The 22,623-nt window shown below is 37.3% G+C and overlaps 1 protein-coding gene across 1 annotated transcript in view; it reads left to right on the top strand.

Moving 5' to 3' along the window:
- LOC126299186 (elongation of very long chain fatty acids protein AAEL008004) overlaps positions 1–20,694 on the top strand; it is a 227,398-nt gene extending 206,704 nt beyond the window's left edge. Inside the window, exons 6-8 of the mRNA XM_049990962.1 lie at positions 2,313–2,555; positions 12,626–12,872; positions 18,813–20,694. Coding sequence (XP_049846919.1) covers positions 2,313–2,555; positions 12,626–12,868 — 486 coding nt within the window. The 3' untranslated portion in view covers positions 12,869–12,872; positions 18,813–20,694. The remainder of the gene's footprint in view (positions 1–2,312; positions 2,556–12,625; positions 12,873–18,812) is intronic.
- Positions 20,695–22,623: the final 1,929 nt, after the last annotated feature.

The raw sequence follows: 22,623 nt of genomic DNA, 5'->3' as shown, positions 1-22,623 counted from the left end.
AGAAAGTACAGGAGCAAATGAGGTAGATAAACACAGAAAACTTCATTCAACTGAAAAAGATAGTAATGACAGAAAAATGGGAAGCAGTGTACAAAGACAATGATGCAAATGCTAAATGGAATCCGTTTTTATCTTCATTTAATTAGTGTTATAATCTTACACATCTTGTCAACAAAAGGCTGGTACACACATACCAAAAACGAAAAGCTGGATGACTAGACATGTACTCCATGCAAGAAATAAACTGAAAGTTTTTTATGACCTTGCCAAGCAAACAAACACTGAGGTGTATAATACTTTATAGAGAATAAAAAACGGAGAGTATTGCAGATCCACCAGAGAAACAAAGGCATTGTTCATTAAGACAGCTGTAGATAAAGCAGAGAATTATGTAAAAGCATTATGGTCCTTCATAAATGAAGAGAAAGGAAAAGTAACAAAACTGACAGAGGACATTTGCCCACTGAAAGATGGAAAAAGTTATCTAGATCCTCTAGAAGCAGTGAAAATCCTTAACAGATATTATATAACTGTAACAGATGAACTGAAAAAAAAGTAAAATAAAACAGTCAAAGAAAGCACAATGCCAGAAATCCCACATATAAACCATAGCAGTGCTTTCATCCCAGAAACTGGTACAAACGTTTCAACACTAATAAAGGAACTAAAGGTCAAGCATCCATCAGGCTCATATAGGGTTACAACATACCTCATAGAAGAACGTAGGGTATGTATGATGAAACTCTTAACACATGCACTGAATGCTGCAGTAGAGGACTGTACATTTCCAGATACACTTAAAATAAGCAAAGTAAAGCCAGTTTTTAAGGAAGGGGATAGAGCTAAATTTGGAAACTACAGATCAGTCGCATTGATCTCAGCTTTTGGTAAAATATATGACATGTTAATAAAGAATAGAAATGTAAGTTTTATAAACAAATTTCAAATACTACACCCATCACAATGGTAACATGATTTCAGAGAAGACAAATCAACAATGACTGCATCAACAGATTTAGTTGAGCATATTCTGAGTTTGCTTGACAGGCAACAGAAGACTTGTGCGATTGCATTTAACTGTGTAAATCGTTCCAGGTTAACTCTGTCAGCATAGGATTTGAGGTAAGTGTTAATGCATAGTCAAATAGGAACCAGTGCACAGAAATAAATCATAATAGTAATTGAAATATAATTAATTACAGATCTCAATTATAAACTGTAAGGCATGGAGTGCCACAAAGTTTTGTGCTCAGTCCAATACTGTTTATTCTCTATGTAAATGACTTCCCAGAATATATACAACAGGAACTTACAGTGTACACTGATGACACTGCAGTTGTATGAGCAACTGATACAAAGGAGGAGCTTGAAAAGGAAACACTCATAAATATTGAAACTGCAAATAAATATCTAAAACTAAACAATTTTTTTATAAATCAATCTAAAACAATGTCTTTAGTGTTCCAGACCAAACAGAGTGAAAAGTATAATATGATATTAAATTAAATACTGAGACAGTTAAAGAAGTAAACAGTACAAAATTCTTAGGAACTATCACAGATAAGCATTCACCATGGAGGGAGCACATAAATTTTCTGTGTAAAAAGAGAAGCACAGAAACCTTCTCCGTGCACAAAATGGCAAGAGTTATAGATGATAAAGTACTCAGGGCATTTTACTATGGACTTGCATTCCCACATCTGTCCTACTCAGTTCATATATGAGGAAGTGAAATAGATAACTACTTAAAAAGGACAAGAGATGTGAAGCCAAAGTACCATCCAGACAAACTTGCAGACAAGCTTTTGTACACTGCAGTGTACTTACTGCAGATATAACAGAATATTATAGCTGTGAGAATAAGTTATAAACCCCACATAAATAAAGGCATACATGATGATGCAACAAGAGAAAAGGATAATCATTACACAAGACAGAGAAATCTGAAAATGACAATGAGTGTTCCTGATGAAACAGGCAAAATGTTTTTCAGCAAGATTGCAAAATCATTTAAGGAATTAAATGAATTAAATTTATTTAATCATTTAAAAGATTATCATACAGAGAAATCGGTGTATGGTATGAGTCAATATTAAATGTCATATTAAGTGTTAACTGTTTTACTGTAACAGAAAATATGTAATAGCCTCATCTGTACCAATAAAAGGTAATCCTGTTTTCTTTGCTCTACATTTATTGTATATATAAAACTGTCTGATGCACCCTATATTCTCAGCTGAAAATTATTAGCTAGAGTCCATGGGCAAAGAATAAATGAATAAATTTATAGGATGTCGTGGTTTTCTTCCCAGGTTTTCTTCGTGCTACGAAAAAAAGACCGTCAAATCACTTTCTTGCACATGTATCACCACACTGTGATGCCAATGGTGTCATGGGGAGCCACAAAATACTACCCTGGAGGCCATGGAACGTTCATTGGAGTGATAAATTCTTTTGTGCACATAATTATGTACTTCTACTACATGATGGCAGCTATGGGACCACAGTTCCAGAAGTATCTGTGGTGGAAGAAGTACATCACTACATTGCAGATGGTGTGTTATAATTCCATTAAACTTCTTTTGTCTATTGTTGATAAATTTAGAATTTTAAAGAGAATAGCATAAACAAATTACTGCAACATCTGAAGTTCTTATTACTAGTTGTCCTAAATGTACACTGTGGTCCTAGAGGAAGGTAGGACACCTGCTAGTTTACTGCTTCTTTCAGTGAGTCAAAAACACACACACTCTGTATGTTCCCAATAAAAAAAACTCACTACTCGTCCTTCTCACAGGTGAGTAAAAGGAAAACAAGTCAGTTATCTTTCGTAAGCTATATTTGTACTTGCATAACTTGTGATTCTCAGCCCATATGTTGCAGTTGCTTAGTTTCTAGGCAGGTTTCATTGTTAGTTTAAAGCCCAGAAAACTAGAGCTATTGTGAGGAAGTTTAATAATGATAACATAGATTACTTTTGTCCTCTCTTGAGAAGAGAAATCTGTACTGATGTTTACACTTCAAACAACACAGATGACAAGTTTGATAAATTTGTAGCCACATATGAACATTTTTTTGAAATAGACTTTCCTAAACAAACATCACTTATAAATTCTGTGCACAAACCAAATAGCTGGATCACAACAGGAATAAAAATATCATGCCAGAATAAAATGAACTTATATGAATACTCAAAGCAAACCACAAATCCTGTATTTATCAACTACTTTAAACAATATAAGCTAATACTTAGACAAGTTATAACAAAAGCAAAGAAATTGGAAAATGACAAACAAATAAAAAAAATCCAGAAATAAGACTAAAGCAACCTGGAGTATCATAAAAAGAGAAACAGGTACTACATAATTAGCCCACAAAAATATAGAACTTCATGAAAACAACAATAAAATAATCAACCTCACAGTAGTGGCTAATAAATTTAGCAACTACTTTTCTAGTGTAGCACGCCACCTGATTACCAAACATCACAACTGACAGCCAGACAGCAATACACTCCAGTCAGATACAAAAATTCTTACAACAACCCTATTCATGTCTCCAACAACAGGTTACCCAATAAGTATTCAGCAGGTGCTGATGAAATACCAGATATTGTCATCAAAGCAAGTGTAACATCTATCATAGAACCATTAACGGATATTATCAATTCATCATTCATGAGTGGTATATTCCCAAAAAAATCTGAAAATGGCAAAAGTGACACCAGCGTACAAGAAAGGGGACAAACATGAAGCTGCAAACTATAGACCTGTATCAGTATTGTCAGGCTTTGGTGAAATTCTTGAAAAACTATTTCTTAGAAGGCTGACAGCCTTTCAAAGAAAACATAATAAGTGAAGCACAACATGGATTCAGAACTGGCAGATCAACACAGTCAGCTATTTATATCTTCTTAAATGAAATTCTAACTGCAGTAGATAATAAGCAACATGTGTCTGCCATATTTCTTGACCTTAGTAAAGCCTTCAATGTAATTGATCATAATACTGTGTTGCAGAAGCTGTCCGTGTTGGGACAGTGTGGTGAAATTTGACATTAATAGGCTATGACAGCTGGCAACTGGTGGTAGCGCCTTAGCTAACTGCATAAAATTGCCTGCAGCACTTGTCCTGGGCTCGTGACCATATTGGTTGGACCCTAGATGGCTGGAAAACCATGACATGATCAGATGAGTCCCAATTTCAGTTTGTAAGTGCTGATGGTAGGGTCTGAGTGTGGAGCAGACCCCATGAAACCATGGACCCAAGATGTCAACAGGCACTGTGCAAGCTGACGGTGGTCCTATAGTGGTGTGGGCTATGTTTCTGTGGAATAGACTGTGTCCTCAGGTCTAACTGAACCAATCATTGACTATAAATGGTTATGTCTGGCTACTTGGAGACCATTTGCAGCCATTCATGTTCCCATTCAAAGATGTCTGTCATGAGAACACAATTGTTCATGACTGGTTTGAACAACATTATGGAAAATTCATGTGAATGATCTGCCCACCCACTTCACCTGATGTGAATCCCATCAGACATTTATGGTACCTAATCAAAAGGTCAGTTCATGTGCAACACCCTGCACCAACAACACATTCACAGTTATCGAAATCTATAGAGTCACCATGGCTCAATATATCTACAGGGACCTCCAAACGACTTGTTGAGTCCATACCACGTTGACTTTCTGTGTTACATGGAGCAAAAGGAAGTCTGACACTATATTAAGGGGTATCTCATGACTTTTGTCACCTCAGTGTGTTTACCAAGTTCCATTGAAATCAGTGTAGTGGTCTATGAGTGGGTGTGGAACATACACACATACATGCATTTTTTTCTAATGTACAAGCCTTTTACCTATGACCTAAAATGCCATGTACGAATGCCACATATATTACACAAATACTGCAGAGTGGGGTGAAGTGAGACATCATCATCTTTGCTATTTTGTTAGTGCTGACATCTAGTAACTCATTCTGAAGGAAGTTAGTCTCTGCTCTTAGTTTCATCCATTGAGGTTTAATAAAGCAGATGTACAATATTTTAAGCTAATTCTGTTAGTAACTAATTCACTGAATAATTTTTTCTTTCATATAGGAAAAGGAAAACTATGTGATATCTTCACAAACCACCTCACTAGCTATGTAGAACATTAATTTAATTCTTGAACTAACCAACAACCTCAAGAGCTGGTAGTGAGGTTATGTCGTACACAAATCTTTGAAATGTATTTGCCATTAATTTATTCATGAGGCTAATTTGTTTAAATAATCGCTGTTTTCAAGGGGTGAAGTGGGACATGGTCAGAAAGTGTAAAAACGTTACTGGTAGTGCTGGGCTCTGTAAGTATGACTAAAATACAATGAAAAAGGCTATTTCAGAGTACAGGAGAAGTGGTAAAACTTCAAGGAAAACAGCTGAGGAATATGGTATTCCAAAAACAACACTGGGAAATAGGGTAATGAAAACTTGATGATGGAACATGGAGGTCAGCAAGTTTTAGTGAGGAACATGAAAAATCAATAGTAGCAGGAATTTTAATCTGTGCACAAATGGGGATTCCCCTACAAAGTGGTGATTTTAGGGATATGACGAAAGCTTTTCTTTATTGGCATGGACATCACGTGAATAAGTTCAAGGACAAAAGACCAGGGAGGGACTAGATCAAGAATCTATCTAAAACTGTAAAGAGATCAAGGGCTACTGCTGATGAAGAATCTCGCATTGCTTACTAAAAACCTAGAAGCTAATTTGAAACACATTATTCCAGAGACTATATAAAATTATGATGAAACAAACTTCACATATGATCCTTGGTCTTCCACAGCCATTGTGAGAGGCAGAGGTTGAGATCTTGAATGAGTATTTGATCACATCCAAACTGCTAACCTGTGTAATTTTTGTTGTATCTGGAAATGGAGAAATGCTTCCACCATTTGTTTTCCACATGAGTGGAAGCACAAGTCTCTACACAACTTGGACAGAAGATGGTGTTGAAGACACACACTATGCAGTAAGCAAATATGGTTGGATTTACATGCCATTATTTGAATAACGGTTTTTGAAAATAGTTTACCATACTTAAGAAGGTCTGACAGAAGAAAATCTGTTGTGGGGGACAATTTTCCATGTCATTGCTTCCCAGGAAGTGATAAGGCCATGTCAATTTCACAATATTGCTTGTATAATGCTGGCTCTGAATTCTACACACCTTACTCAGCCACTGGATGTTGCTCTATTCAGGTCCATGAAGACAGCTTGGAGGGTTGAGTTGATCAATTGGAAAAAAACTGAACAAGGACTGCCTGTCAATTTCCAGTTTCCAAGAAATCCAAAGGAAGCATTGGAGAAAGTTGAAAACACACCAATTAGAATGTGGTATAATATCATTAGATCCTCATAAAGTGCTTCAGAAAGGGCCAAGGAAAGTTCAGCACTCAGAGTCAGAGAAGATATGGACAGATGTTCTATACACATCAAAAAAACTTTTGCATCACCACATTTCTGAAAGTTGTGGAACATGTACAGAAAATTGGAATAGAGATCAACATAAACATCATTTCTGGCCCCTTTATTACTCATGAAGACCACAGATTGCATGTTGTACCACCATACAGTGACACGTTCAGATGTGGTGCTCCAGATTGCTGTACATGCCAGTTCCTCTAATACCCAGCAGCACATCCTCTTGCATTAATGCATTCCTGCATTCATTGTGGCATGCTATCTACAAGTTCATCAAGCCACTGTTGGTCCAAATTGTCTCACTCCTCAACAGCAATTATGTGTAGATCCCTCAGAGTGATTGGTGGGTCACATCATCCATAAACAGCCCTTTTAAATCTATCCCAGGCATGTTCGATAAGGTTCATGTCTGGAGGACATGCTGGCCATTCTATTTGAGCAGTGTCATTATCCTGAAGGAAGTCATTCACAAGATGGGGATGATGGAGGCATGAATTGTCATCCATGAAGCCGAATGCCTCACCAATATCCTGCTGATATAGTTGCACTATCAGTTGGAGGATGGCATTCACGTATCATACAGCCATTACGGTGCCTTCCATGACCACCAGCGGCATATGTTGGCTCCAAATAATGCTGCTCCAGACCACCAGGGGACCTCCACCTTGTGGCACTCGCTGCACCGTGTGTCTAAGGTGTTCAGTCTGACCGGGTTGCCTCCAAACACATCTCCAGCGATTGTCTGGTTGAAGGCATATGCGTCACTCATCAGTGAAGAGAACATGATGCCAATCCTGTGCCGTCTATTCAACATGTTATTGGGCCCATCTGTACCACACTGCAGGTGTCATGGTTGCGAAGTTGGACCTTGCCATGGACGTCATGAGTGAAGTTGGGCATCATGCAGCCTATTGTGCACAATTTGAGTTGTAACATAACATCCTGAGGCTGCAAAAAAAGTATTATTCAACAAGGTGGCATTGCTGTCAGGGCTCCTCCGAGCCATAACCACAGGTGGTAGCCATCCATTGCAGTAGTAGCCTTTGTGCAGCCTGAGCAAGGCATGTCATCAACGGTTTCTATCTCTCTGTATCTCCACCATGTCCAAACAACAATGCTTTGGTTCACTCCAAAACACCTAGACACTGTTCTTGCTGAGAGCCCTTGCTGGCACAAAGTAACACTGCAGATGTGATCAAACCATGGTACTGACCATCTAGGTATGGTTGAACTACAGACCACATGACTGTGTACCTCGTTCGTGGTGGAGTGACTGGAATTGGTCAGCTGTCAGGCCCCCTCAGTCTAATAGGCACTGCTCATCCATGGTTGTTTACATCTTTGGGCTGGTTTAGTGACATGTCTGTACAGTTAAAGGGACTGTGTCTGTGAAACAATATCCACAGTCAACGTCTGTCTTCTGAAGTTCTGGGAACCAGGGTGATGCAATTTTTTTTTTTTTTTTATGTGTGCATATGAAAAGCTTGTCACAGCTGTATCTAGTGGTTTATCAAGAAGCAGAGGCAGAAAACTGACTGTTCAATCAGGTATGAGTATTTTTCCTGCCGCTTTTGGCCTCAGGTGTTGGCTACAACTTCTGCCAGCTACACCAGTATCTCTGAGCATCAGTCTTCCAGTAATGTCTGACCTGTTGAAACACTGATGGATCTGAAGGGAACTGATGAGAAAAAGTTTGGATTCCTCCAGATGAGAACAGTAGTGGTGAAATAAAATGTCAATTTCTACTAAGAATGAGGGAACAAGCCAGGGACTTCACTGTGGGGAAATTCACCACAGAGGAAGACCTCTAGGATAAAACCATGTAGGTGTGGTAATCAGCACACCAAAGAACAGTATGATTGAAGTAAATTTTCTAATAAAAAAAGGATGGTAAAAAATACAATATTCCATATCTTCCCACTTCTGACATCCAGTATGTTCTGAAAAATATATTATATGGGATACTGATGTGTATAAAGACATCAGGAGAGGGTGATTTCTCTTCCTAACTTTGTCCAAGAATGTTGACATAATGAAAGTTCGATAAGTGGAAGTTGGTATGATATTTTTTTCATGTTAAAGTGCATTACAAATGTCTTCTTTTCAGAAAATTCCTGTTGTTAACATAAACTAGCAAAACTTCATGTACAGCAGCCTATAATAAACAATTTTCTACTTACTGTGCTCTGATGTGTTACTTACCTTCAAAATGGGTAGGGGGATGTCAAAATCTCTGTTCCATTTCACCCCCATAGTGCACTAGAGGGAGATTAAAGCACAAATAAAGTTCTCTCCCAATCCACCCCAAGATACCCCAACATGGGACTATTCTCAAACCCACAGAAATGCCCATAACCAAATGTATTTTAAAAAATTTGACCCCAGGTACACTTTGCCACCATGTTGCATGATTTTATATGTAAAGTGTCATGAAGCATTGAAGTAAATTCGATGGGGTATTCACTGAGAATGTGTCCCACTTCACCCTGTTTTACACAATGCAACCCCAAAGAGGATGTTAAGTTTATATGTGGTATACACCCATGTGATATGATCTTTGTTCCATAAACAATAAATTCCTTAACTTCATCTACTACATGACCATCAATCTTGATGTTCAATTTTACACTGTTCTCATTTCTGCTACTTCTCATTACTTCACCTTTTTTTGATTTACTCTCAATCCATATTCTGTATTCATTAGGCTGTTCAGTCCATTCAGCAGATCATTTAACTCTTCTTCCCTTTCACTGAGGATAGCAATCTCATTGTATCATTGATATCCTTTCACCCTGAATTTTAATTCTACTCCTGAACCTATCTTTTATATCCATCATTACTTCTTAGATAAATAGATTAAACTGTCTGGGAAAAAGACTCCATTCTTGGTCTTCCACTCTTATTATTTCCTCTTGACTCTTGTACAAATTGTATAGTACCCATCTCTTCCTATAGCTTATCCCTATTTTCTTCAGAATTTCAAACATCTTGCACCATTTGACACTGTCGAACCCTTCCCAGGTCAAAAACTCCTATGAACAAGTCTTGATTTTTCTTTAGTCTTGCTTCCATTATCAACTGTAACATTAGAATTGCCTCTCCGGTGCCTTAGCTGCCTTTACATTTCCTAAAGCCAAACTGATTGTCATGTATCACAACCTCAATTTTCTTTTCCATTATTATGTGTATTATTCTTGTCAGCAACATGGGTGCATGCACTGTTAAGCTGGTTGTGCAATAATTCTTGCACCTATCAGCTCTTGCAGTCTTGGGAATTGTGTGGATGATATTTTTCTGAAAGTCAGATGGTGTATCGACAGACTCATGCATTCTACACACCAATGTGTAAGGTTGTTTTCTTGCCGCTTCCCCCAATGATTTTAGAAATTCTGATGGAATATTATCTATCCCTTCTGTATTATTTGATCTTAAGTCTTCCAAAGCTCTTCAAAATTCTGTTTCTGATACTGGAACCCCCCTCTCTTCTAAATCAGCTCCTGTTTCTTCTTCCATCACATCATCCAAACCTTCCCCCTGATAGAGGCGTTCAATGTACTCTTTCCACCTATGTGTTCTCTACTCTGCATTTAACAGTGGAATTCCCATTGCACTCTTAATGTTACCACTCTTACTGTTAATTTCACCGAAGGTTGTTTTGACTTTCCTATATGCTGAGTTAGTCCTTCTGACAATCATTACTTTTTTGATCTCTTCACATTTTTCATGCACCAATTCGTCTTTGCTTCCCTGTACTTCCTATTTATTTCGTACCTCAGTGACTTGTATTTCTGTATTCCTGAATTTCCCTGAACATTTTTGTACTTCCTTCTTTCACTGATTAACTGAAGTATTTCTTCTGTTACCCATGGTTTCTCTGTAGTTACCTTCTTTGTACCTATGTTTTTCTTTCAAATTTCTGTAATAACCTTTTTCAGAGATGTCCATTCCTCTTTGACTGTAATGTCTACTAAGCTATTCCTTATTGCAGTATCTATAGCATTAGAGAATTTCAAGCGTATCTCTTCATTCCTTAGTGCTTCCGTATCCCACTCCTTTGTGTATTGATTCTTCCTGGCAAGCCTGTTAAACTTCAACCTACTCTTCATCACTACTAAATTGTGATCTGAGTCTATATCAGTTCTTGGGTACACCTTACAATCCAGTATCTTATTTCAGAATCTCTATCTGACCATGATTTAATCTAACTGTATCACCCAGCCTTTTCCAAGTATACCTCCTTCTCTTGTGATTGAACAAAGTATTCACTATTACTAGCTGAAATTTATTATAGAACTCAATTAGTCTTTCTCCTCTCCCACTCCTTGTACCCAGGCCATATTCTCCAGCAACTAACTTCTTATCCTTCCCTAAAACTGCATTCCAGTTCCCCATGACTATTAGATTTTCATCTCCCTTTACATTTTGCACTACCCTTTCAGTATCCTCATATACTTTCCCTGTCTCTTTATCTTCAGCTTGCAACATGCATGTATGCTTGAACTGTCATTGGTAGTGTTGGTTTGCTATTTATTCTGATAAGAACAACCCTATCACAGAAACTGTTCACATTAAGACACTCTCTGCCATATCTTCATATTCGTAATGAATCCTACTCCTGTTATATTATTTTCTGCTGTCATTGATATTATCCTATAAGCATCTAATCAGGAATCCTTATCTTCTTTCCATTTCACTTTACTGACCCCCACTATGTCTAGATTCAGCCTTTGCATTTCCCTTTTCATATTTTATAGCTTCCCTGCCATGATCAAGTTTCTTACATTCCACACCCCAACTCGTGCAGCATTATCCTTCCATTGGTTATTCAGTCTATTTCTCATGGTCACCTCAATGGTCAACTTGTGGTCAACTCAATACGGAAAACAAGAAGCAAAAGGTAGTTTCAGAACATTGTTACATGTCATCCCTTCTGGTCCCCATCCCCATACATAAAGGAAATAGGGGTGTCTCACACTACCAGTACTTCCACCTGGGTACTCAGCCCAGCTTTCTTTTCTGTCTGTCCACTTCCCTTCACCATCTTCCATCTGGCATCTACACCTCCTCCTTTTTCTGTCCACCTTCCCATCTCTCTGTCCGTTTCCTTCCCCCTCTCTCTGTCTGTCTCCTCCCCACCTCTGTGTGTCCATATCCTGCCCTCTCAATGTCCATCTCCTACTTCCTCCCCCCTTCTCTGTCAATTTCCCTCCTCACTCCATCTTTCCATCTCTTTCTTCTCTTTCTCTCTGCTCATCACCACCTCACCATCTCTCTGTATATCTACTCTTTCTGCTCTCTCTGTCCATCACCTCCTCACCCTTCTCTCTTTCCACCTCCTCCTCTCCTTATTTCTATCCATCTCCTTCTCTCCCTCTCTCCTTCCATCACCTCCTCCACCTCTCTCTTTCCATCTCATCTCCCCACTCTCTCTTTCCATCTCCTGTTCACCCCTCTCTCCATTTATCTCCTCCTCTCCACTCTATGTCCACTTCCTCCTCATCTTCTCACTTACTTTCATCTCCTTCTCCCCCTCTCTCTATCCATTCCCTCCTTCCATGCTCTCTCTGCCCATCTCCGTCCCCCTCTATCTGTCCACCTCCTCTTCCCCTGTCTCTCTGCCCATCTCCTCCTCAGTCTGTCATCCTCCTATGTCACCCCCACCTCAGTGAGAGCTAGGTAGTTCTTACTACCACAGTGCTTGTTTCCAGAAAATAAGTAATATGTCTACCAAGTTTGGTTCAAATTGAATCAGAGGTTTATAAGTTGATATGTTCCCAGTTACATTCAGTTAATGTGTATGTGAAGTGAGCATTTGGCAGCAGTACTTTTGTTTAAGATCTATAATTTTTCCACTAAATCAGTATCTTATTCTATGTATTTTTTATTTTTTAAATGTTATTGTATTAACAATGACAGTTACCTACTATTTATTTCATTTAGTCAGTGTAACATAAGCTATATTCAGTTTTATTAGGATGTGTATGCTTTACATTTTACCTTCAAAATTTCATTATTCATGGGAACTAAATATAAAATATTTCAAATTGTAGCTTATCATGAATAGATAAACAGATGTACATCAGTCAATACACTAAATTAAAAAAATCAAGGTATGTAAATATTTTTGTAAAGTGAATGCATCTTATCATTTACAGGGCCAATTTTGTCTGGCTTTCTTGCATTCCTTCCAGTTGGTCTTCTATGACTGTGGCTACCCTAGATGGTCAGTTTTCTTGACACTACCAAATGCCATATTCTTTTATTATTTATTTAATGACTTTTATGGAAAGGCATATTCAAGCTACAACAAAAATCAGTCTGGTGAGGAGAAATCTATAAGCAATGGAAAAGTGGTTGAAGAAAAACAAGATTCACATAATAAAGAAAAGGAAGCATGATGAGGTAATCAGTCTAGACTTTCATTAATAAGAAATTTTTATCTTAGAAAACTACAAATGTTCAAACCTATAAATTAATGCTCTTGCTTTTTTCAAATATTGAAGCTATTATCATTGTATTTTGAAAGTAAAAATATATTTGCCGTTTCAAAGCTGATTGTGATGTGCTAGTTTGGTGCTGGGAAGCCCAGTTACTGCTGATTTCCAGTACAAGTACCTGTACTCTGTTATAAGCTTTCAGAAGTATGTTAACGTTCTTTCCAAGAAGGCTGGTGTGTAAGTTTCCTGTGTTTTAATACTGAATGTACCTTAAGAATCAGTAAAGGCAAAGATTCGTAATTGGGTGCCTGAAAAGCTCAGGAACTGGTGAAAATGCAGTGTAATTTTACAAGCAAACAGATTAAATTAGTTGCAGTACACTGAAAAGGATAGACTGCTACTCATCACATAGCGTAGATGCTGAGCCACAGACAGGCACTCTGAGGCCAGACTGCGAGTCACAGTGTTTTAATAAGTATACAATATGAGATATAAAACAAATAAACAATAATGTACAACGGTGGACAAGAATATGGAAACAACAACAACATGACATATTACCATGCCTGTTGTTGTTGTTGTTGTGGTCTTCAGTCCTGAAACTGGTTTGATGCAGCTCTCCATGCTACTCTATCCTGTGCAAGCTTCTTCATCTCCCAGTACCTACTGCAACCTACATCCTTCTGAATCTGCTTAGTGTAGTCATCTCTTGGTCTCCCTCTATGATTTTTACCCTCCATGCTGCCCTCCAATACTAAATTGGTGATCCCTTGATGCCTCAGAACATGTCCTACCAACCGATCCCTTCTTCTGGTCAAGTTGTGCCACAAACTTCTCTTCTCCCCAATCCGATTTAATACTTCCTCATTAGTTATGTGATCTACGCATCTAATCTTCAGCATTCTTCTGTAGCACCACATTTCGAAAGCTTCTATTCTCTTCTTGTCCAAACTATTTATCGTCCATGTTTCACTTCCATACATGGCTACATTCCATACAAATACTTTCAGAAATGACTTCCTGACACTTAAATCTATACTCAATGTTAAGAAACTTCTCTTCTTCAGAAACGCTTTTCTTGCCATTGCCAGTCTACATTTTATATCCTCTCTACTTCGACCATCATCAGTTATTTTGCTCCCCAAATAGCAAAACTCCTTTACTACTTTAAGTGTCTCACTTCCTAATCTAATTTCCTCAGCATCACCCGACTTAATTTGACTACATTCCATTATCCTCATTTTGCTTTTGTTGATGGTCATCTTATATCCTCCTTTCAAGACACTATCCATTCCGTTCAACTGCTCTTCCAAGTCCTTTGCTGTCTCTGACAGAATTACAATGTCATCGGTGAACCTCAAAGTTTTTATTTCTTCTCCATGGACTTTAATACCAACTCCGAATTTTTCTTTTGTTTCCTTCACTGCTTGCTCAATATACAGATTGAATAACATCGGGGATAGACTACAGCCCTGTCTCACTCCCTTCCCCACCACTGCTTCCCCTTCATGTCCCTCGACTCTTATAACTGCCATCTGGTTTCTGTACAAATTTTAAATAGCCTTTCGCTCCCTGTATTTTACCCCTGCCACCTTCAGAATTTGAAAGAGAGTATTCCAGTCCACATTGTCAAAAGCTTTCTCTAAGTCTACAAATGCTAGAAACGTAGGTTTGCCCTTCCTTAATCTAGCTTCTAAGATAAGTTGTAGGGTCAGTATTGCCTCACGTGTTCCAACATTTCTACGGAATCCAAACTGATCTTCCCCGAGGTCGGCTTCTACTAGTTTTTCCATTCGTCTGTAAAGAACTAGCGTTAGTATTTTGCAGCTGTGACTTATTAAACTGATTGTTCAGTAATTTTCACATCTGTCAACACCTGCTTTCTTTGGGATTGGAATTATTATATTCTTCTTGAAGTCTGAGGGTATTTCGCCTGTCTCATACATCTTGCTCACCAGATGGTAGAGTTTTGTCAGGACTGACTCTCCCAAGGCCGTCAGTAGTTCCAATGGAATGTTGTCGACTCCGGGGGCCTCGTTTCGACTCAGGTCTTTCAGTGCTCTGTCAAACTCTTCACACAGTATCATATCTCCCATTACATCTTCATCTACATCCTCTTTCATTTCCATAATATTGTCCGCAAGTACATCGCCCTTGTATAGACCCTCTATATACTCCTTCCACCTTTCTGCTTTCCCTTCTTTGGTTAGAACTGGGTTTCCATCTGAGCTCTTAATATTCATACAAGTGGTCCTCTTTTCTCCAAAGGTCTCTTTAATTTTCCTGTAGGCAGTATCTATCTTACCCCTAGTGAGATAATCCTCTACATCCTTACATTTGTCCTCTAGCCACCCCTGCTTAGCCATTTTGCACTTCCTGTCGGTCTCATTTTTGAGACGTTTGTATTCCTTTCTGCCTGCTTCATTTACTGCATTTTTATATTTTCTCCGTTCATCAATTAAATTCAATATCTCTTCTGTTACCCAAGGATTTCTAGTAGCCCTCGTCTTTTTACCTACTTGATCCTCTGCTGCCTTCAGTACTTCATCCCTCAAAGCTACCCATTCTTCTTCTATTGTATTTCTTTCCCCCATTCCTGTCAATTGCTCCCTTATGCTCTCCTTGAAACTCCGTACAACCTCTGGTTCTTTTAGTTTATCCAGGTCCCATCTCCTTAAATTCCCACCTTTTTGCAGTTTCTTCAGTTTTAATCTACAGGTCATAAGCAACAGATTGTGGTCAGAGTCCACATTTGCCCCTGGAAATGTCTTACAATTTAAAACCTGGTTCCTAAATCTCTGTCGTACCATTATATAATCTATCTGAAACCTGTCAATATCTCCAGGCTTCTTCCATGTATACAGCCTTCTTTTATGATTCTTGAACCAAGTGTTAGCTATGATTAAGTTGTGCTCTGTGCAAAATTCTACCAGGCGGCTTCCTCTTTCATTTCTTTGCCCCAGTCCATATTCACCTACTACGTTTCCTTCTCTCCCTTTTCCTGCTACCGAATTCCAGTCACCCATGACTATTAAATTTTGTAGGCATTCAAAACAGCTTCCTTTCCTCTCATAATTGGTAAATGTAAGTCCTGTAATGTTTTTAAGACAATCATATGCCATTCTTAATGCAAAATAGTGGTAACTTAAGGAAATGATAATGGAGGTATGTAGTAATCATGCTCCCTTCTCCCCAAAGTGGAACAGAAAGGCTCAATAATATTGATATCTGGTGATTGTAGTGACTATGGGAGATATGACACTTCATTGTCATGCTCATAAAATCAGCCCTGCATCATTCAAATTGTGTGAACAAGTGCCCTTTTGTCTTGGAACACAGCATTATCATTGGGCAACAAACACTGTACCATGGGATGTACCTTGACAGTAATGCAACTTTGCAAAGCACTCATGGATCCCATGGAATACCACAATTTGGATCTTTAAAACATCGCCAAACTCCCACCATGATTCACTCTTGGGTCACAAACTCTGCCAGAAGTTGAAAAGCAAGACTCATCTGATGAAGTGTCTTTCTTACATTGCTCTATAGTACAGGTTTAGTAGCTTTAGCACCGCAATTTCATTTGCATCACTAATGTGTGATTTTGAAATTCCATGCTTTGCAGATTCCCTGCTTATGGAGCTCCCTTTGTGTTGTTTCAGTGCTGACAGGGTTTGCAACTGTGAATACAGTTCTGCAGTGACTTTTGCAGCTGTCATCCTCTACTTTTCATCACAATCCTTTTCAACAATTGCCTGTCACAATCCTTCATCATACACTTTCATCTGCATTGCTACTTAGTGGATGATGTTTTTCCACTGTTGCTGTATGTGGTATACATCTTTGATGCAGTGCCTCTTGAAACACCAAACACTTCAAATACCTTGGTTTCAGAACTGAGCACCAACAATTTGTCCACATTCGAATTCACTTATCTGCAAAATAATGCCCTCATAGCTTCACAGGACACTATTCTGACCATGACTGACACATGCAGTGTATTAAGGACACTGTACAAGTGTTGTTTGTGGTCAAACATAGCAATGCAAACTGCAGGCCTGGCTAGCATCTGCATTCACATTCAAACATGCATTTCTCATGGTGTTTCCATATTTTTATACAACCCCTGTAGAATCTCAATAAAAATGAAAGGAAAATGAGAAACAGAGATTTCAATTGTAATTCATCAGTTTCCATGTAACCATGTTAATCAACACTACTTCGTCATGAATTAATTGCTACATAAGTAATAGAAATAGATAAGAAAATATAATAACCAAAAAAGGAGACCTTAAAAACACTTAAAACATATTTACACAAATATGTAAGCTGACAATAAATACACAGATGGAAAGGAACAATATGACAAGGATAAGGATACACTACAAGAAATGATGATCCAGATTTTTCTGGGAAGCTGTAAGAGAAAATAGCCACATGCATCACTGTCGTTAGAGGCAGGAAACAAGAGCCCAAAGGAATAAGGAATGAAAATGCATAAGGGATGGCTGATAGGAAGAAATACTCCTAACATTCACCTGAAGTGATTTATGGAAGTCACAGGAAACCCAACGTGAGTGTACCATCGTAAGTACTGCTCCCCCTACATCACTCAATAACATTTTTTGATACAGACAATTTTGATAAAGAAATTTTGTTGTTCACAAGAAAGCTATTTGTAAAGTACTTCAGTGTTTACAACTAAAGAAATGAAAATGAAAGTTTAATGTTTCGTCATATACTTGATGCAGAGCAACAAGGTGCTGCAAAAAAAGTGTCATGTTCACCTTTGAATAGTAGTTATTGTAAAAAGAGGACCTGACTTAGGCTGTATTGCCTGTTTCATATATATAAATACTATGATGATAGGCATGAGCATACACTGATTTAATCTTATTCCATTGTCCAATTATAGATGTACTTAGTTAAATTTCTAAATGCGCAAGTAGGTTATTAACTTTGTCTCTTGTACCAAAGAGTATCTTAAATGATTATATTCAAGAGTCTATAAATACGCTCTGCATTTTTAAGAGGGATATCATAATTTACCAAAAAAGTGTTCTATTGTGTCCCAAAACCACAACATTGTTTATACAATCTACAAACATTTTCATTGATGATCATTTCATGGGGTAGTGGCTATAAGGTTGTATTGGCATCACCCACACACTATAATGCTGTAAACAAAATACATGTTTTGTATTCCATGTTGTGCACTGGTAGTGCTGACTCTGAGGAACAGGGATACAATATTGCCACTAAATTATCATGCTCCAGCACTATGACTGCTTATTACAGCTGTGCCCACCTAAACTGTTCCACTTGTTTCGTACACATCCTAAACAATAAATTTCTAAGTTCTGCCAAAGAAAATAAAAGTTGCATGAACTAGACAGATTTGTAACATTCATTACACAGCCTCCATAAAATACGTGTCTGCCAATGTAGAATCATAGTGAATAAACAGTTCATGCTTTTACTACAAAAATATAAAAACTTTTTGCAATTTAGTTCCAAAAACATTATTCCACACAAGACAGATTTTTAGAAAATTCTAGAACTGAAAACACCTTTTTTTAGGTAAAACATATTATGAGAATGTTACCAGTGTCAGTATGCTTTCTTATTTTGGACATTTCTATGACTCCTTAAAATAGTTACCAATACTTACGTGCACACCCAGACTTGATATGTTATCAAAACATTAAATTATAACTTGGTGTTGCACAACTTACCTACAAGTTATGAAGTGAGGGAGTACATTCATTTAACTAACAATAACAGAAGTGGAGCTATAGGATTAATCTTGAGAAGAGACACTATATTTTTTTTTTATGTTTTAATTTACCACTCATTTTTGAGCTAGTCATTCTCAAAGCACTTAAAGTATTTTATTTTACAGGATCAGAAAGGAAACTTTGCCATTCATTTTTCTGTTTATGGCTGTGGTATGTCGAAAAGCTGCCCAACATAGACTGTTTCATCATCTGAAGCACTGATTATGCAGCTGTGTCAATGAACATTTTGCATGTTGTATTTGTCAATGCTGCAGAAATAATGGAAAATTAATCTCTATGATATTTCCATGGTTTCTGTTTGAAACCCACTGTTTTGTCATAAGATGTAGTACATGTTATTTTTGTGCTCTCTGTTAGCTTTTGAATGGAAAAAGGGAAGAACAGTGGACATATATTTTATTTAGTATAGTATTTTTGACATTTTACTTGTCAAACCAAAGGTTTTTCTGTATGGGTATGGTGGTTCCAGATGTAATACTGGACCTGTCTGCCATATGACTACTTCACAATACATTATATTTCACATGGTCTAAGAAACTGTTATAAATATGAATGATACTTTGATTCACTAGCTTTCGACCAAGTATGTTGAAGATCATTTGCCTTAGATAATAATTTTACAAATTATAGGATAATGAAGATGAACACACAGTGTAAAATTCATTGGAATGATTAAAAACTGTACTTCACATTTCACATTCACTGATGAAACACTATTTGCCACATATTTTTACCTTGATTGACACCCATATAATACACTCAAAATTCATTCAGTTAACTTATTTCCTGCAGCCATCTGGACTGATGAAATATTAAAAATGTGCCAGTTTCTGACAAATTTTGTGAATAGTGACAGGAATGCCATGAGTTATTCTTAAATTGGCTTCTAAGTTTCCTTTTAGGAACAAAACTGCATTCTGCTGATAAAATAATGGATCTATCTTTTTTGTCTTAGAGATGGATTAAAATTTAACACAATCTTTAAAAACCTTTATAAATGGAGGTATTATTTACCTTCCACAAATAAAAAAATCATATGCACACACATCACACTCTCATCATAAATTGAAGAATAGCCTTTGGGTTTGTGGAATGTGTCAATAATAAAAAGCTATGTACACTTTCTTTCCTTTGTTAAACTGCAAATAATTTTCAAAAATAAATTATTTATATCTCAAAAAGTTTTTTATGTCTTTTTAAGTTTATTTAGTCAGTGATGTTATAAACCGAAAGGTTGTTTGTAAAAATGTCTATTTATTGTACATTTATTAAGGATTTCATTCATCGATAATGATGTATTTCTTCAGCTTTATCACTCTGAATTGTTTCTAGTACATTCCATTACCCAAAAATTAAACAAAAATGTAACATCATTAAGCATATTTTTTATGAATTTCTTGGCTTCTTTATTCCATTCTAGATTATTAACTTTCCAGTAAATGTTCATTCAGATGTCTGTTACAATCATTCTAAATGTAACTATACCTACATTTATTTCACATAAGTGTCCTTGCACATTGATGCATATATGTATACTCAACAATAAGGTAAATAATTTAACATTTAGAAACATGAAATAAGTTGTCTTATGTTTGATAGCACTGATTTACCACAAGACAGGCAACAGAAAAGATAGTCATTCAAAAATATTTTGAATACAGCTTCTGTTGAAATGGTTCTATTGCTTTTCTTTGGTCTGGTGAATACCAGATGACTTAAGTCTATCAGTAGAATGGAACACAGAGCAAACATTGTTATTACATGAACGGTATAATTCTTACATCTGTATTTTTGCTGTATTTCAAAATATCAGTACTTTGTCCTTTAAATAAGATTAAAATCTGTGATTCAAAAATAACTGTGCCATTTGATTGATGAACTGAATTCACTGCCAAAATTTTTGTACTTTGGGTAAGTGGTATGCTACATGTATATTTTTCTGTATTATTGCCAGCGAAGAAAAATATATGGAACATGTTACCATCAGCCCATATTTGTCTTTTTTTTTTTTTTTTTTTTTTTTTTTTTTTTTTTTTTTTTTTTTTTTTTTTTTGTTTTCAGTTCTGCCTTTACAGTGTAATTTAATTTGTTTATTTTGCTGTAGGTGCCTACTACACACAAATACATCATGTGGTAATCTGAAATGAGTCACAGATTTTACATTTTTAATAATATCAAACTTCAAAACTGAAGATCTTGCTCATCACTGACTTATATTGCACAGATGCAACATATGTTTAAAGAAACTAACTCAGAAGCTGAGCCTAATAAATAGCTAAAACAAAATAGTGAAGAAAAAACAAAGTGATAGGTGTTTTAAAAAATTACAAGAGTGTATCCAAAGGCAGTCACCAAAGATAGTATCTTGATAGTGAGTGATGACACAGGGTGGCAGAGCTCTAACAAACAAAACATGCAGCAGCGTGTGGCAGCTGCAGTAGCTGCTCCACTCAGCAAATCACAGTCATGTGGCAGCCTTGTGTGATAATAATTCTTCTGTTTGTTGTATCAGATGATTATGTAGCATGGCCAGTCCAGCACTGGACATGATAGTGAGCAGTGGAGGCATGACCCATAGAGCCAGGTTGGAGCATAGAGGTGAGGTGGGCAGCACCCTGAATCTGGGCCTCAGTGAAGAAAGCCTGCTAGGGAAGTTGTTAGCATAACACTCCCCCCACTAGGGAAGGTGTTGGCATAACACTCTCACCGCCACCCCCTCTTTCAGAATATTCAGTTCACCAAAATGTGGGCTGTTTCTAAATCTATGGATTACTGAAGTTGAAGCATGTCCTCCGGAGCAGATGATATTTCCTCAGAACTACTGATATCCTTAGTGGGAGCCAGCTGTAATAAAACTATTCTATCTAGCATAATTATTTAATTGGATAGATAAAAAGTCTACTCACCAAGTGGCAGCAGAACACACACATAAAAGACTGCTGTGATTGGTAAGCTTTTGGAGCCAGTGGCTCCTTTTTCAGGCAGAAGGGTTGAAGGGGAAGGAAGAAGGGTGAAGGAGAAGTACTGGAGAGGTAGGTCTAGGAAAAGGTGTAGGTTTCAGGAAAGTCACCCGGAGCCGCAGGTCAGGGGGAGAATTACCATACAGGATGAGAAGGAAAGCAGCTGCTGATGTGTGTAAATATTAGTGAACACAAGTTAAGGTTAGGAAATACTAGCAAATTATTTACAGAAGAATGGAAAACTAGTAGAAACCAACCCTGGGGGAAGATCAGTTTGGATTCCAAAGAAATGTAGGTTAAGGAAAAGTAAACCTACATTTATAGCTTTTGTAGATTTGGTGAAAGCTTTTGACAATTCAACTGGAATACACTCTTTGAAATTCTGAAGGTGGCAGGGGTAAAATACAAAGACCAAAAGGCTATTTACAGCTAGTACAGGTGGCAATTATAAGGGTCAATGGGCACAATAGGGAAGCAGTAGTTGAGGGAGGAGTGGGACAGGGTTGAAGCCTAACCCTGATGTTATTCAGTTTGTACAGTGAACAAGCAGTAAAGGAAACCAAACAAAATTTTGGCAACGGACTTAAAGTCCAGGGAGAAGAAATAATAATTTTGAGGTTTGTTTATGACACTGTAATTTTGTCAGAAACAGCAAAGGGCTTGGAAGAGTAATTAAATGGAATAGACACTGTCTTGAAAGGATACAAAATGAACATAAAGAAAACAAGGTGAGGGAATTAGATCAGAAAATGAGACACTAAAAGTAATAAATGAGTTTTTCTACTTGGGTAGTAAAATAACTGATGATGGCCAAAGTAAAGAGAATGTAAAACACAGATTGCCAATAGAAAGAAAAGAGTTCTGAAGAAGAGAAGTTTGTTACCAACAAAAATAGATTTAAGTACTCCGAATCTTTTCATGAAGGTATTTGTCTAGAGTGTAGCTTTGTATGGAA

This window comes from Schistocerca gregaria, chromosome X (genome assembly GCF_023897955.1).
Source record: "Schistocerca gregaria isolate iqSchGreg1 chromosome X, iqSchGreg1.2, whole genome shotgun sequence".
In the NCBI taxonomy this organism is placed as follows: domain Eukaryota; kingdom Metazoa; phylum Arthropoda; class Insecta; order Orthoptera; family Acrididae; genus Schistocerca; species Schistocerca gregaria.
Note: the sequence above shows the minus strand (reverse complement) of the source record. Positions and strands in the feature narration are given on the sequence as shown.